This window comes from Pithys albifrons, chromosome 6, assembly GCF_047495875.1.
Source record: "Pithys albifrons albifrons isolate INPA30051 chromosome 6, PitAlb_v1, whole genome shotgun sequence".
NCBI lineage: Eukaryota > Metazoa > Chordata > Aves > Passeriformes > Thamnophilidae > Pithys > Pithys albifrons.
Genome location: NC_092463.1, coordinates 49490902 through 49508320, shown reverse-complemented (window position 1 = coordinate 49508320; position 17419 = coordinate 49490902). Strand labels below are relative to the sequence as shown.

General features: G+C 39.8%; 2 protein-coding genes across 5 annotated transcripts in view; one reads left to right on the top strand and one right to left on the bottom strand.

Moving 5' to 3' along the window:
• Positions 1 to 9915, top strand: part of TRPM5 (transient receptor potential cation channel subfamily M member 5) — a 36361-nt gene extending 26446 nt beyond the window's left edge. The window contains exons 18-24 of the mRNA XM_071558807.1: positions 2187 to 2361; positions 3321 to 3489; positions 4159 to 4337; positions 5604 to 5736; positions 7731 to 7803; positions 8625 to 8721; positions 9719 to 9915. Coding sequence (XP_071414908.1) covers positions 2187 to 2361; positions 3321 to 3489; positions 4159 to 4337; positions 5604 to 5736; positions 7731 to 7803; positions 8625 to 8721; positions 9719 to 9819 — 927 coding nt within the window. The 3' untranslated portion in view covers positions 9820 to 9915. The remainder of the gene's footprint in view (positions 1 to 2186; positions 2362 to 3320; positions 3490 to 4158; positions 4338 to 5603; positions 5737 to 7730; positions 7804 to 8624; positions 8722 to 9718) is intronic.
• A 2178-nt stretch (positions 9916 to 12093) lies between these two features.
• TSSC4 (tumor suppressing subtransferable candidate 4) lies at positions 12094 to 16501 on the bottom strand. 4 transcript variants are annotated; one of them, XM_071558808.1, is made up of 4 exons: positions 16283 to 16501; positions 15900 to 16025; positions 14986 to 15058; positions 12094 to 13946 (listed from the first exon to the last, which is right to left on the bottom strand). In XM_071558808.1, the coding sequence occupies exon 4, from the start codon at positions 13856 to 13858 to the stop codon at positions 12827 to 12829; it is 1032 nt and encodes a 343-aa protein (XP_071414909.1). In that variant the 5' UTR covers positions 13859 to 13946; positions 14986 to 15058; positions 15900 to 16025; positions 16283 to 16501; the 3' UTR covers positions 12094 to 12826. The 4 variants fall into 4 exon arrangements, with proteins under 4 accessions (XP_071414909.1, XP_071414911.1, XP_071414910.1 ...); XM_071558810.1 differs by lacking the exon at positions 14986 to 15058; XM_071558809.1 differs by lacking the exon at positions 15900 to 16025.
• Positions 16502 to 17419: the final 918 nt, after the last annotated feature.

Sequence of the window (17419 nt, the reverse complement as noted above, 5' to 3'; positions counted from 1 at the left end):
TCCTTCCAAAGAGCTCTGTAGTCTATTAAGTTGGTCCCAATTTACTAATCCTTGTACCTCACCTGATTTATCCTCAGTCTGGCAAACGAAGAGACAGTCTTTGACCTACTGCTATTACTCCTACTTCCAACGCTGTGTGCACCCAGAAGAAAGATCTCAGACAGGCCATGCATAGAAAGGCAGGGCTTCCACTGATTGACCCTGCTCCACCTTTAAAAGCAGATTGTTTTTTGCAACAAGAGTGAAAACAAATCCATGAAAAAGCGTAGTTACAAATTTGCCACAGGAGTTATTTTTACTTGTGCTTTTTAGCTCCAAGATACAATGAAAACATACTACTACTTTTTGAGTATATGTTGGATGATGTTGATATAATATTTTATTTATTACCAGGCTACTGCAGGAAATGAGACACTGGGACTACAGTTACTGTGTTTGGGTATGCATTGGTATGCTGAAGTAGCTTTTTATTTAGGCATGTTAATCCTCTAGATCAAGTAGCTCATGCTAACTGATTAATAGAGTTCATCTAATTGTAAGTGCTATTATAGAATCTACAAATATTTGATTTATGACTCACAGCAGAACTCAGTAAAAGCTCTACAGTCTAAACAAGCCTATACATTGAATAAACATAACTACCAAGTTATTTGGATTTGTCTACAAATGCAATAACTGGTACTCTAACATGACATTTGGCTGAAGTAGCAAAAGGGTAAATGGCAAATAAATATTTACTCTTGATCATTATGTAGCTTACAGCATACTTCTATTTTAAGAGAACAAGTCAGATCTACAGCTCCTAACCCATCCTTTGCTGCATACCAAGCTAAACCAGGGCTTTGAACAAGTACATTGATGTGTTTACTATGTTGGCACCTGAAGTCATATGAGATATCACAAGGACTGAGAAGATGCAAATAAGAACATAAACAGCAGCCTAGACAAAACCATTACTGGGACATTTCATATTACCCCATCCAAGCCAAAACAATGCCTTAGCTTTGGTAGTTCAACGTTGGACCTTACATCAAATGATAAAACAGTGAAAGTTACTTTAGTAAATTAAACCTTTTTTAAAGGTTCACCAAAGGGATTCAAGCAAGATAATTTCCTTTACTCAGAGAAGCAATCCAAGATGGTATCTAACTGCTTTTCTTCTTTATAACCTTGCTACAGAATTGCTGAAACAGGTCTGGTAACTTCTAAAATGACAGAACAACGGCAGAATAATGCCCATTCCTAGAGGGACTGAAGATTGGAAAAAAGTATTTCCAGACCTGTCACCACTCTCACATCCCTATGACACCATCAGATTCCTGCGCATTACTTGATTTTAAATCATCCTGAAAACAAAAGCAGTTGATCAGAGAGGTATCAACTGCATCTTGGCTAGTTTAGAAACTACATTTCTTATTAGAACTCCAAGTAACATCCTGGAGGTCTGAAATGCCTATAACTGCACAATCCAATAATCTAATTAAAATGAATCTACAGTCCCTAATGAACTCTGTCAGATTAGATGGGAAGAGGATGAAGTGTTCCTTTTCCACCAGGGAAAAATTATTGTGCTTAAAATGCATATTAGATTTTTTTTTAAAGTGTGTTAGGATTCAATTACTTCTGCTTTTGCAGAGAAACACAATGTTTAAAAGCAGGAAGATCTGAACACCATCCTTTAGCTGCATCACTTAGCTTGAAAACTGAAGACAGAAGCAACCTGATCCTTGCAGCCTTCAGCGGTTCACGATTCATCAAGGAGCACTGACTGCTACCAGGATTCTCTGCAGCAGCAGAACTCTTGTAATTCACAGTAAAGCACTCCACAGTACTGAGATATCTCACAGAAAGTACACATTTAAAGATACAATGAGATTCCCTTTAAAGATAAAATGCGCCATTTTTAAATGTTAGATGATTGGAAAGCAAGGTTGTAGTTTAAAAAATGCCTTCATCCAAAGGAGCTGTCAAAGAAAAATGCTCATTACAGGCCAAGAACAATATGATAACAGCAAGGTCAGGAGAGTAACTGTACTGGAACTGTACCATATTTCACCTTCTTTAACTTAACAAGCTTGTAAAGAAACTGAATTATTTGGGCTGTATTCATACAGAAAGACTACTGTTCTTTGACTATGGTATTGCAGTCACTGTTCTTTTTCTCCCCACCCCCTCTATTTTTTTAGATGAAGGATGTTTTCTTCTTTCTATTTTTCTTGAGTGTGTGGCTCATTGCCTACGGTGTGACAACTCAAGCTCTACTTCATCCCAATGACAGCCGAGTGGAATGGATATTTAGAAGGGTGCTTTATCGTCCCTACCTTCAGATATTTGGCCAGATTCCACTGGACGAAATAGACAGTAAGGAAATTTCTTTCCCCCTAACTTCGCCTTTTTTAATGCACACTGCGATTAGAGCATGGAATTCCTTCCAAATACCGTCTTTTTTTTTTTAATCTCTGTCCTACAGGTCAAAGCTTTCACATTACTATGATATAAATAGTGTATTTGCAAAGAGATAATGTGCATTGCGGAACTACGACAGAGCAGAATGGCAGGCCCTAGTTAGACAAGCTCTCTGAAACATTCCCACATGAGTTTGCAGTTCTAAAAGCTGGCACACCTTCTTTCACTTCAATCCATTTCCACTAAGTTTAACCTAAACGCTGATAACCTTGTGTAAACTGAAATAATAGCATTTCCATACATTTTGGCAGTAGTTTAACATAACAGTGTTAAAACAGTACTGCTCTGCCCATAAGCAAACACTTATATTTTAGAATAAATATTCCTCTAGAGCATTCATTTACTCTGGAGGTAAAGCTGCCCAAATCAAATAAAGCTAGTAATTGCTTATGGGCAACATTGCAAAGAAGCAACATAATAATAATCACACGACACAGAAATAATTAGACATAAAAGTTCAAAGGCAATATTTCCAATAGGCAAGCAGGTGAAATACGTAAGTCATCTCCCAAAAAGTTCAAAGTAACACCACAGCATTTAGCCAGAATAACAGTGCTAAATGTCAGTGGCAATAATGAAGTAGGATTCACACTTGGAGTAATATAAATGGAATAAAAAAAATCCTACACACAGAAGCAAATCAGACATTTTAGAAGTGTTAATTCAGTTTTTATTTGCACTGAAATAGTTATGAAATGCATGACTTCAAACCACAGAACAATTCATAATTCTTGCCATTCTTTGTTGAAAATCAGAGATCTTGTTCATCAAAATACAAAACTTTTGCCCCCACACTAAGAAATACGTGGCAGTAGGATTTGCCAAAACTATTATTTCTCTATCTTCCTTTGCAGCATCACGAACATACCCCAGGAACTGCACATTTAATCCACTGCAGATTCTGCAAGAAAATACACCATCATGTCCTAATAGCTATGCCAACTGGCTCGTCATACTTCTGCTGGTCATCTTCCTACTAGTCACAAATGTTCTCCTTATGAATCTCCTGATTGCAATGTTCAGGTAAGACTGATTTCACTAAGTATCAAGGCAGAGGCCATGAGGGTTTAAGTGAATGCCACATTTACTGCATTGCTGCTGGCTACTCCTTTCGGAATACGCTTGCCATTTTCATAATGAATATTACTTGGGGATTGATAGGCAGAATTCTGTGATCATATAGCTCTTAAATTCTCATCATCCACACTCTCACCACATTGAATATAAGAAGAAAAGAAGCCTCTTCTATTACAAAAATTTCAATTTAACAGGCATAAAAGGATCTGGGTCCCTGGCTGTGCTGCAGAACAAGTCTGCAGGTGCAAAGCAGCCACAAACTTGGCAGACTTAACAGTGGATGATCTGCACATAGGGGAATTACTTGTCAACACGGGTAATAATGACTCATTTGGCTGAAGGACTGATGTGGCATGTTTGCTGATCTTTTGAGTGAAGCAGAATTACCTTTCTTTAAAAAAACCACCAAACCCCAAATGTATCTTTTAACACTTGAAGACTGCAACTATTTTAATACCTAAGAATTTGCACAAAGTTTAGAGTAAATTAACACTACTTGCTGAGCTTGCTGTTCTGTTTTTAAAGTGTATATGGCACTAAATTTTGTAATAATACTCTTTAGCTTGTTGTCGTAAAAACAGTTACATATTTTTATTCCCCCCCTCCCCACTGCAGCTATACTTTTCAAGTTGTTCAGGGCAATACAGACATCTTCTGGAAAGTTCAGCGCTACAACTTGATTGTGGAATATCATGGCCGGCCTGCCTTAGCACCACCATTTATCATTATTAACCACATAAGTCTGGTTCTCAGAAGACTCCTCAACAGAATGGAACACAAAAAAACCCATCTGGGTGAGTTGTTAAGAAACATCTGGCAACTGGAGACCCTGACACTCTCCTAGGACATGGTGCATAGGCAAAACAGAAGAGCAAATCAGATTTCCTTAAGCCAAGAGTCACAATTTACTTTCAACAGAGTGCAGGGAGAGGACAAATGAAAAATTAACGTTTATAAGGTATACTATAAACAGTTTCCCACAATGCATTTCTTTATGCATCATAGTAATTACAACAAAGACGGCACTATAAAAGTTGTTAAAGGGATTACTGAAGATAAAGCAATTGATAGGTTTGTTATTTCATTTGCTCCTGAATTTTAATTATTAAGTATGAGCAACCCTATAAACAAATTCCAAGTCTGAAAATCTACTAGGATCAGTGGAATTTCTCAATACACAGACACACAGAGAGAACAAGAACTCTTAGAGAAATGGTGGCATTTTCAAAGTTATAGTTAAAAGGGTAGATGAAATTCATGTAATTACAGAAGGGGCTTTCTATAATGATGGCAAACCTGGTAGTGCCTACTTACTCCTCATGCACAGGGTGATGATGGGCTTTGGAGCAGAACTGTTCTCAGACTGAACCAATTCAATGCCCTCTGACTACGCTCCCTTTCAGACACCCTCCTTCTAGCCAAGCAAAGCATGCTGCTGAAGATTCTTCAAAAAAAGAATTTTTTTCTCCTAAGAAAGCAAGTACCTGACCATTCATATTATAGATGCAACAGTGTTTGGAGCATGCAGATGTGCCCTTTCACCAGTCTTTAGGAAGATGCAAAGCTAGTATGTTACATTCAAAATTCGTGTGTGAAGTTGAGATCTGTTGTTGGCTTGAACACTTGACAGCCCAGGCTTTGTATTTCAAGGTGGATGAATTTATTCTCAGTTTGCCCTTCCTGTTTATAGTTGTTTCAGTGAAGAAGCTTAGATGATAAAGTGCATCTGAACATAAAGCTCTACTCACTGAATACTTTGGGGCTAAAATATGTCAGAAGTCCATTAAGGTTGTAAATTAATTTAAACAAAACCAAAAAAATTGATTAATGCTGTTCTTTAGAAAATTCAGGAATCATATCTAAATGCAGAAAGGTTTAGTGCCTGCCATCACAAGAAAAAAAAAGATAGGAAATACTTAATTCATTTTCATAACATGACTCCTGCAATTACAACAAGTCTGCAATTGTAAGACTTCACTTTCCTTTAGCACATCAGCCTTTCACTACTAGTGTAAAAGAAAAGAGAGTAAAATATAACTCTTAATTTATTTTTCCTACAGAAAGAGATCTTTCCATTGGCCTAGATAAAAAAATCGTAACATGGGAGCTCATGCAAAAAGAACATTATCTCGTAAACCTTGAACAAGAAAAGAAAGAAAGCAATGAAGAAAGGCTGAAGGCCACATCTACTAAGTATGTTATTCCGACCCATAACAAGCCCAACTTCCAAGTCCAGCTTTGAATGAGGTTAACATTGAAGTGCTAGTAAAGCTTATACAAAGGGTCCAGCTGGAATGCAGTTAGGAAATACACAGTCCACAAAAAAAAAAAAAAAGTGAGGCCAGCATCATTATGATATTAGAAGAGTTTTTGTCACTCTTGAAGTATGTACAATTATAGACCAGTAAGTTCCAGCCAAATCTGCAGTCAAGTTTAATGAAAATCATACTCAGAAAGAAATGGTGGAAAAAGTTTGTTTGCTATACTGCAGCACATGTAGTTTCATCCCCTGCAGGAATACAGCACAAGCTTTTGAATGTGACTTTTTAATGGCTTAGACTTTTGAACGGAAGTTTGGGGCACCTGGAATTAACCCCAGCCCACAGAAGCAGAAGAACAAATATTTATGGCTTTGTGGCATGAGACTGAGTCTCCATTTATGTACTTCTATAAAATATCTCCCCACTAAGAATATGACTTAAATTGGTGTAGTATGCTAAAGTCCTAAACTAGTATTCTGAGGTTTAAACCTTTAAGTGAGACACAACTAGTTATATGTGGGAAAACAAAACATCTAAGGCAATACTGAAAGCCAGACAGCAAAGCACTCTTTAAAGAAGCTTTTAACACCTGTTCCAGCTGTTTCCTCTAATAATAAAAATGACTTCAAATAGAGGCACAATGGGTTGAAAGTTCCCATAATAAGAAAGTTCCAGTCAGTGTTCTTGTGCTGTCTGCTTTCTTTCAAAGCAAACCTTCATCTAACTCATAGGAAAGCTGGAGACCAGAATAGTGTACTTATGTTCTTCCAAAATACTCCTCTCCCTCTAATTTACATGGACCCTTAATTCATAATTTAGAGTGATTATATTTGTTTAAACTTTATTCTCATAAGCAGAGCAACCAAGAGTGAGAGCTTAGTTGTTCAGATAAAGCAAGAAATATGTGTGTAATTGCTTCCAAACAAAGGGCACTATCATATTCTTTCCTAGCTTTAAAGCCAGATGCTTTAAAGATGGTACATTGTAGGTGAGGTTACTGCTTGGAGGGGAAGATGTGAATCTGTTCAGCTCCACAGGATTTCAGGTATAGACAGCCATAAAAAACTAGAAAATATTCAGATGAACACAACTAAATCTCTGGCTTTTTATCTTTGCTCTCAGGTGGTAGCAGTGTGCTTTTGAAATCTTATGAAACCCTCAGACAGTCATTCTTTGCACTTTGCACTAAACAAACTCAAAATGCATTAAACCCACCCAGCAGCAGGTTTTTCACATAGATGTCATTGGAATGTAACCTGTTAGAGGAAAACTTCAAAATAAGTAGCTAGGAGAAACCAGAGAGGGATTTGCCGAGCCTATGGGGAATCAGATGCTAAGAATGAGAAACTGATGGGAGAAGAGGTGAAGGATGCAGAAAGCATGTGGATAGTTCAATGATTTTGAGGCACTATAAGGAAGTTCCCTTTGGACTGCATGAAAAAAGGGATTTGAATGTCAAGCCAGCTTCCAAAAAAAAACCTCATATAAATTTTAAGTGGCTTATCTCTCCTGTCTAGATGGAAAAGATTGTGGCCTCAAGTTGCACACCAGGAAGTTTCCATTTGGTACAGGTGGGAGAGTCACATGAGTGGCTGAAGAGACAGGCAGCTTCTTTCTGCTGCCCTTGATTTCCATGGCAGGTGGGGCTAAGTGGCCCTCACCAGAAGGTGAAGGGCTGCAGTGAGCTGTGTCAGTTTATGAGTCCTTGGGTAACAGATGCATGAGAGTCTTCCAGAGATGCTGCTCTGTCAAAGAAATGCTTCTGGGAGCACCTCAAAAGGACAAAACTTTTAGGGGGCTTTGGGATGTCTGAGCAGCACAGAATACAGCAAGGGGCCATGCTCTAGGAAGTTACACAGGGGGTATTTTTTTTATTATGACGAGGCCTTTCCTTTTTGCTCAATGTGTTATGCTTTGTTTCCACAGGGTGGATAATTTATCTAAATACTTTAGTGGGTTGAAAGAACAAGAAAAACGGTTTAAAGTTCTGGAAGACCAGGTAAGTAATAGTTTTACAGGCATTTGTATCAGCTTTAGGATTTCATCATATTTCTCTCATTTAATGGTGGTTTGGTGGACCCTACTTAGGAACAAAGCAAAGGAGGAATGGATCTCTATGATGGCTTCACTTTCTTTATTGTTTTCTGTCTGGTGGTATACATATGTAAAGAAACATTTCTGACTGCTGGTAGAAAAAAGAAAAAGGAATACAACATTTCTTGCTCTCTTTCCTAGTCTACTTGAAAAGGGTTTATTTCCTCAATTAGAATGCTCCCAGAATGAAATGCTTAATCTTCCCCCCTCCATTCTCAGCCTTCTCCTAATATTTTCTTTCTTTAAAACTGCCAGCTTGGGAAAGACTCCCATTCTCTCTAATCTGACCTAATCGTCTTGAACATCAGTTTTTCTAATTTTCTTAGACAGTAGGTAACAACATCTTGAAGGGAAGTGTCTAACATACAATTGTGAAATGCAAATAATAGCAGGAAACTCTGTTTTGCGCTTCTGATGACAAACCCTTGAAATATAAACAAGTATTTCTTAACCAGTCTGAAAATGCTCAGCATTACGAGGTGCTATTGTTTTCTTTATCTCTACACTCTCCAGTTTAATTTTGGCCTTGCTGAAAATTCCTTATCTTAATACTCCCATTACAGTTTCCATCCTCCCTCTTATCCATTTTATAGCTTCCTGAAAAAGTCATGCTATACCGGTCCAACAGGAACACACAAGGAATGTTTTAGTAAGTTTGTGCTAGCTTGAGATAATGCAATATACTCACAAAAAAGCAAAGGTATTTAATCAGTGCCTATTTTGTAGATCTGCTACTGTACAGCTGTTATCTCCTCAATGGCAGAGGTCTTAACCAAAACTAATCTCCTGTGCACCCAAGCAGCTCCAAACTATACACGTAAGTGTTGAAAACAATTATGGATAAGCTAACTAATACAGTTGAACAATGTAATGAAAAAAATGCAAGAGGGGGAAAAAAAGACTGGAAAATAACCACATAAGGAGATACCTAGAAGCAAGAGGAATATAAGAAGAGAACAGAATATTAATACTTCAGAATGGAAAAATTACCTTTTGCACAATATATTTAAAAGCTTTGGGGAAAGAGATGTCACTTAGTGTGAATTAGAATAATCTCACCCAACTTCAAGCACATAAACAAGTATCTATTTGCCAGAGAGGATTGTCTTGAGGATTTCTTGAGTCAATGAGATAGTCCTACTGAAGTATTACAAAATTTTTAATATGGGTAACAATAATCATTAAAAATAAAAATTGAGCAAGCCACCTACTTTGTTTTAATCAACAGAATTCATTTGCCTTCAGCTGCAATTATTTCTGTCAGTTAAGAATCTTGTCCTGTGTTCCAGGGTTCCTCTGGAATTTAAAGCATTAGAGACAGACTATTTCTCAGCCACTGCAGGATATCCAACACAATAAAGATGTTGGATATTCTTCTTAATGATCTATTTCAATATCTATCTTTTGCTTTCTATTACACAAAATACCCTTTAAAATCCATAAATTGAAATATATATACACATGGGAAAAAGTAGTAACTGGAATATTCAACAGCGTCGTGACATGACAAAACCTCAAGTCACTCAGACTTGAGCTAACCTTAAGCTTTACTTAATTCTGTCAGAAACTTATAAAACACTTACGTGAATTGCTTCATGATCACCATTCAGTGAGAGAACTCATCCTGTATCAGGCTCCCCAGGCATTTTTATACCATAAAGCAGCTGAAACCTGCATTTATCATTTACTGAGGAAATGAAAAGTAGTATCACCTACAGTATCTTTTCTGCCAACATTTTTAAGTTTCTTAAGCAATTACTACTGTGTGCCCCCTGTCCTAAGGCTTTTAAACAAGGATATGACTTTTGCAACCCTATTAGGTGTGATGAATGCCAACACAGAAGCACCTTTGACAGAAAGAAGCGAAAGAGAAGAGCGTGCAGATCAGTTTGAGAATGACATCGCATACGTCGATAACTAATTTTATTTCTTCAGATTAAACCTTTTGTCCTATTGAACTACTGCAGAAATAAAATCCTAATCTTACAAAGGCCTAAGGGCCAGCTCTCAAAGCCTTGACATTGAGCATGGTCAATGATTGACATTACTGAGGACTGCTTGGTCTTCTCTCTTCATTTTCTTTGACTTTCTTTCCCCTTGCTCCTATAGCACTTGGTCCTTTCTCTGAAACCATTCCACAAACAGCACTAAAAGCTTTCTCCTCCAGGGTGACTCCACCACTTCATTTTCTAAATATGATCTGCCTTCTGTTCTCCAAAAGCCACACCCTCAATCCACAGTCATCTTTGCCAATTTCTACACTTCGCTGTTTAAGGGAGGCTCCCTTTGGAAGGGTGATCATTTACGCACTAAAACCCCAAGTCCCTCCCTTGGCCAAGAAAGCAAGTTTGTACTTCTGAGTTGCTTAGAAAGGAAATAATGAAATATTTTCCACAGGAAAGTCCCTGGGATACTGAACTATTAAAATCCATACAGTTCCTGGAGTTCTTACAACCCTCAAACAATTGCACTCACCATCTTCTCATGCTGGCTCATGTGAGGTATTCCTTTGCTGGAATTTCTTATTGAGAGCTCCTCACTTATCCCCAGAAACTGGAATCTTACTGCTTGATCCTCCAGAGTGCAGTGGTGTGCACTCACTTCCCAAACACAAAGTGGATGACACTGCCAGTCAGATCCCCAGCTCCTATCATTCCACATGGAATGCTGCATCCACACCAAAGCAGTTTTCTGATTGCACTTTACTTTTCTCTCTCAAAGACCAGGAAAAAAAGAATCACGTAGAGACTTTAAAACAAGAACATGTACCAAAAACTATCCCACAAACTAGGAATTTGGACTGTTTGTGGCTCTTCTTCATTACTTAAACTGGGTTGTACATTTTTAGCATACAAAAGCTTGCTGGCTTTATTGAAATTCTGTATGAAAAGACATATCAGCAAAGTTCGTATTAATACTGTTAAGGGGAAATTTCTTTGGAATAATACAAACAACATCACATGGGGCAAGTACTGGACTGTGTCTTGTCTTACACTGAAAAGCTTCAACTGCATTTCCTCATGCATATAATATTGCTTCTATGTAACATACATGTAGGTTGCACAAAAACTTTGTTACCGGAGGTGGAAAAAAAGAAATCTCAGCTCTGATAAAAATACCCTTAATCTTTTATGAACAGATATTAATCTTGTTATAATGGTTTCATAAAACAGCCATTTGTCCAGTTTATTCAGCTGTGTCTCAGGCCTGTGGCTCCATTAACGGCAATGGTATTTTGGTAGTCTTGCCGGCTCTTTGCCCTAAGCAAGCAGAACATAAACCCAGTATGTTTGTACTGAGCTGATTTTTTTTTTAAGAAATAATAGTAAGAAATCTTAAAACCAGCATGCCCTGCTCTTGGCAGCAGCTTCCATTTTGAAATGGCTACTATTTTGAGCAAAAGCAGCACACTAATTATCCACTGGAAACAAAGATCTATTTGGAATTATGTCCCACTCATACACTGGAACAACCAACGTATTTACCAATGACCCACTGATTAATGTGCATGCAACTGTACACTCATGAGAAAATTAATTCTGCTTTTAAAATTAAAAGGTGAATTTCAAAAGATGGAGCACAACTGCCCATTTTACATTGTTTTCTGCTTATTCTGCATCTGTTCAAACACAAAGACCCACCCAAGTGATTTGGGCCTACCAGTCAGTTATTGGTAAGATGGACCACACTCGAAGGAAGTCACTCCCTCAAATAACCTTCCAAGTCTGAGCAAGCACAGCCTACCAAGAAATATCACAAATTATGAAGAAGTAATCTTTCACTATACATTATACATATTACCATTGGGTTGGTTCATTTAGAATACAGGCCAAAAAATGCCAGTTCAAACTGACCTAAATTAATTTGAGTTTCAAGTCATACAACTTTTCAAAGAATTTAATCTTTCAACCTTATTTATTAAATTTATTAACAATGCACAAAAAAATTACTATATTTGACATTCCTTACAATGTCATTTATTGTATGAGATGATTCATCCTACAAGAGGATTACAGATTTTAAAATGATTGAAAGTGTTAAATGTGAATTTCAGAATCTCTAAGACTTGAGAGAGAAGTTAACAAGATGGTAGAGTAACACTCTAAAAGGTTTTCAAGACAATTCTCAAATCAAAACCGGTATTTGTTAAAACTCTTACAGTTGCATTACTCAGCATGGTTCAGAGATGAAGAAATCAAGCTACGACCAAAAGTTTATTGCATTATATAGAACAAAACAACTATCCAGTTCTGGTATAAATATCTCATTCCCGCAAATACCCCAATCCACACACAGAAATCAGTATGGAAGCAGCACCTCCTGGAAAGGAAATACAACTGTGTAGGTCAAGGACCATCATATCATCATAATATAATTGGGCACTGCTATCTTTTCACCCTCAATGGCAATGAGAGACAGATGTTCTAAAAAACAAAAAACCCTTAAAGATGGTTTTCCTCCCTGGGACAGGGCCAGGAGAAATCACACTTTGTGGAAGACTGTTTTATTTTCATTATTTAATAATATCTACATAATGAGCTTATCACCTTTTCTCTGTGATTCCACAGGATTTGGGAACAATGCTAAAATTGGGAGTTATTTGGACACCTTGCAGCCTTTTAGCTAATACTTCTTTTTCTTTGGATACTTCAGCTCAAGAGCAAGCCCCAGGGAGCTGCACAAACAAACCACACCTTATTTTCTCCTGCTAGGATGCAACTATCCTATGCCCACAGATTTCACATGAACAAAAGTTCTGAAGTTTATTTTATGTAGCTTAATTTCTACAATATAAAATGTTCTTGGTGGCTATGAAGCAAACCGTTGCACAGAAAACTATCATGTGGCTTCCAGTACAGAGAAAAAAAAAAAGAAAAAAATGAATAAGACAATACAAATCCTTGGATGTCTCCAATGTGCTACATCCTTCAGGACTCTTCCTCCTCCCCTTCATTGTCTACTTTAGGTCGGAAATTTTTCCTACTCTTCTTTTTACTGCAGTGGAATCCAACTGTTTCCACTGATGGCTCTTCAGCTGCCCCACTAAACTTTGCACTAAGCTGATCTTCTGTATTCTGGTCTCCTTCCATCATGCACTCCTCCTCCTCTGTTCCCTTTCCACTGTCACTGTCTAAGTGCCCCAGCTCTACCTTATCTTCTTCCCTTAAGTCATCAATTTTCTTAAGAGATTTTCCTTTCAGATCTGTTTTCATCTGTTTCTTATGATCCTCCCCTGTTGATGTTTTCTTTTCAAGTCCATCAACACCTCTTTTAGTTGGTTTGGTGAAGACAATCCTCCCAGCTCCGCAGCTGGAAGGGTCCTGGTTGAAGGATGGGGTGTAGCTATCTTGCGTTACCAAACTTTGTTCTTCCTCTCCTTTCTTCAAGCCCTCTAGAAATTCCATGGCCACTGCCTTGTTAGTCTTGTCACTAGACTCTGAAACTCCCTCTAAGCTGTATTTGGTCCAGCGCTCTGGGTGTGCCACATAGTCAGGCACTGCAGGAGAGGTTTTGGGAGCCTGTACTGGTCTGCCTTGCTTTCCCATGTTTTCTGGAACCATGTTACCCGAAACTGTGGTTGGAGGCAATGGACGCTTAAACCTCCCATCAATGACATTATCTTCAGGCATTGAGGGCACAGACAACTTGGCCGCCTCTTCCAGGCAGTCAAAAATGCTCTGGCTACGGAGAGAGAATGTAGAACTCATGCCCCTCAGATGGAATGGCTGGACAGGAGATCTGTTTGAAGAGTCGGGGGCCTCCCCTGACCTGTAATCCCCATCATCTACAGAAGGCTCCTCAGGAGATACTGTATCAACTTCTGCTTCACCTGCTAACCCCAGATCATCAGAATCAGAATCACTGAGTGACACTGTGTCTGAGGGCAGGGCTCCTTCATAGTCTGTGGCACCACCAGCCACTATCCCCAGAAAGGGTTCACCTGCTTCCTGATCTCCCATCTTCAAGCTGTCACTCCACCGAGGTCTTTGACATAGGTTCAGGAACAGCTGCAAATACAGTTTTCCAAATTCCGAGTGAATTTAGTGCCTAGAATACAAAAGAGCATAAAAACTTCACTGTGAAATGAGAACCAAGTAGGAGACCATCACTCTGTGCCATGGAAAATAATTACTACTGCAATATAATAGGCAACTGTACTTCAGGGATTCCCAAGCAAATTTCCTTCAAATGAAAACATTATTCAAGGAATGAATGCACTTTAAAATTAAAGATTTACACAAGACTGAATACAAGAATATGAAGTAATTAAAAATAGTGCTACATACTAAATTTCATTACAGGTTACAGCACATCCAATTACTAAAAGATGAACATAAAGCTTTTGAGCAAATCTGAATCCCACATAATTGTCTTAATGCAACTTCCAAGAGACAGCAATGATCTTTCCAAATTATACCCCTGTTTATTCATATTGTATAAATCCACAAAAACACATCCTAATTTCTCACACTTTGATTTGGCCATTACGATCCTTTTTTGCATTAGCACTATTCCTTCTGTCCCGACAACCAGCATGCTCTGCCTATTCTAAAGGACACTATCACCGATCAGTGGCAGAAACCCCACAAAAATAGGTCTGCTTTAATGTGGCATAAAGTACAAACTCTGCCCCATCCTTGGCTTTAAGCTCTCATGTCATTACTAGATTCCAGGAATCAGAAAACAAGCCAGCTCAAGAAATCAATCCCACTGGATTAAGAAAACTAATCGCACATGCCATACTTGCACATGGAAACGAGGGGAGGTTGCAACCATGGGCCTCCAAGAGCTGGCCCTTCAGTCAGTAAATGAGAGTGTGATTTGAAGCCTGACTTTCAGGAGCAGCTGGAATACCTGACACTGCCACCTGCTTGAAGGAACCTTGCAGAACTGAGGGAGTCGATGATCATGCTATCACTTGCCAGGCAACAGGAAAGAGAGTTGACAAACACACACTTTGGTTCAACTCACAGAAACATGAATTATGAAAACAGTTCTAATATATTATTAGAATAAGCTCAACTACCTAATTATAAATTCTGAAACAATACAGTAAACAGACATGGAAAGTCTGTTAGTCACTCACTTTCTCTTGAGACTGACTCAGCTTTCCCTCCTGAGAGTCAGTTAAAGCCACCAAAGATCTCAGCACTTCGACCCTAGAAAACAAACATTTCCATCAAGATACTGGAAATGTAGTTTTAAAAAAAGTTTCAAAAATAATTCTTTCCCCCTGAATCATCCAAAGCTGCAGAACTGGGTTCTAAATCTGACACAAACTCATGCTGGTATAAAAGTCTGCAGATATTCCTGGATTTCTGGCAAAAGAGTAACACACAGCCTAATAAGGCAGGCACCACTACATTTACTCAGTCTACACATTCACATTGCCAACTTTATTCAGTAGAACAAAAATTTAAAAAAAAAATCAAACTGTAATTTGTATGTACAGAAAGCCATTACTAAACACACAGTATCAAATGCAGCTAAGAAAATACAAAAATAACAGCTATGTATTGCCAGTACTAAGTGCTGCTTTGTATTAAGGCCATGGATAGCACAGAGTTCTGTTTTCAAGAGAGGTCGTGTTTGCAGTTAGGGCCAGATCTTCATGAGGCATAAAACATGGACAATGTTCTGAAGAACCCCACAGACCAAGTTCTGTGTTCCATGTGAAGTCTGGTTGCCTTTGACAAAAGGGATCTTGATAACTGCTTTTGAAAACACCGCCCTTCATGGAACCCCTAATGGGAAATAATCTTAAAATGATTATTTGGAGCATATGAAAAGTAGAGACAACTCAAAAGAGGCATTGAAGCACATAATTAACTGCAACAGCTCTTTTCAGATGGCGGTAAAAGTGTTCATGACTAGCTGTGAATCAGGATATCTCTTGTCTGTCACTTATACAGAAAGGAAGAATTCCTCTTCTAAGGAGATGTTTTAGCCTACTAGCGTGAGCAGCCGAGCACGCCGGCCCTCACACCGTGCCCGACTCACAGGTGTGTCACGGTGACGTGCTCACAACACCATATAGAGAGGATGGCGTCTCTCCGCATGGCAAGGTCCTCACTGGGCTCTTCCAATCCGCCTTGTTTAAACAAGCTTTGTGCGTCTTGGTGCAGCCTGTGAGGAGAATGGAGTTCCCGTCACCCCAAAACAAGGCCCTTCCCGGGCCGGGATGCTGCTGGATAAAGACAGCCCCCACCACACAGGCCGCTCTCGCGGGCCTCTGCAGGGCCGGGCGCTGCTGCCCTCCTGCTCCCGCCGCGCCCGGGGCCGCCATCCCGCCGCCCGCCCGGGCACAGGGCGCGAACCGCCGGGGAAGGGAAGGGGAAGGGAAGGGGAAGGGAGGGGAAAGGGAGGGGGAAGCGACCTCGTACCCCAACACTGCACGGGCCCAACGGCTCCCGCAGCAGCTGCCCGCCTTGTCCGCCTCTCTCGCTCCGCCCACGGCCCGCGGCGCGCCGGGACAACGAGTCCCTGCCCAGCCGCCGCGGGGTGGCCACAGCGGCGGTGGGACCACAACCTCCGGCGGGGAGAGCGGGGCGGGAGGTGCCGGTCCCTCCCTGCTCCGCCTCTCACTGTGCTCCTGGGAGTTGTAGGGGCCCGTCTTTCCTCAGCGGGGGACATTTTGAGAGCAGCGGCGTGGGGCGAGGCGGGGCTGGCCGACTACAGCCCCCAGGGCTCACCGCGCCGCCGACATTTCGCAGCCTGGCGGGCCGGGCACGGCATCGGCACCTCCCTCCGCAGCTGGGAAAGACGTGTCACAGCTTTTGTTCTCATCGGTAAAGCAGGGCTTGGTCACAACGAACACTTCAGAGGAAGTGTCTGGTTTTTTGTTTTGTTCCTTTTTTTTTTTAACCTTTTTGCGTGTGTATTTTCAAACCAGAAAACCCCAAGTCACTCGAGGCATAAAACCATTATCCATGGCAAACAAGCAAAAAAGTTTCCATCTTCTGTCCCAGAAGAACATTTTTTCTGCGTGTGCCAAAAAGCAGAGCTGTGTCTGAAAATGTTTTACTGGCGTTGGCCAAAGAGGCTTGATTTTTTTTCCCCTTATTTCAGCAAAAAGTTTACGTTTTCAGCACAAATACATTTCCCTGGTGGCTTCAACGTTCAGCTTGTTTTCTGTGTTTAGGAAAAAGCATTTGCTGTGCCAGGGGGCTGAGCCAGACAAGGTTGTGGCTCACTTTGAGTCACCTGTAACACAAACTGCAGCCACTTCATATGCATCCCCAGCTTTTAAATACATATTTTTGTCTGTTGAAGTGTTGCTAATTACAATAATTTATGAGATGAGGGCTGAGTTTGGAATACAATGATGGCAGCAATGATGAGATTATTGCAAAATGTCTTCTGCCTTGCTGGAGTCATTATGTACTTTTAAAAGAATAGCTCTAGAGGTGTGTCCCCATTTATTGATCCTATTTTTTATGTATACACATACAGCAGTACCATCACAAGCATTGAGATCAGTTTTCAGATGGAGAGAAGAAAGAAAAACATGAGTCTTCTAG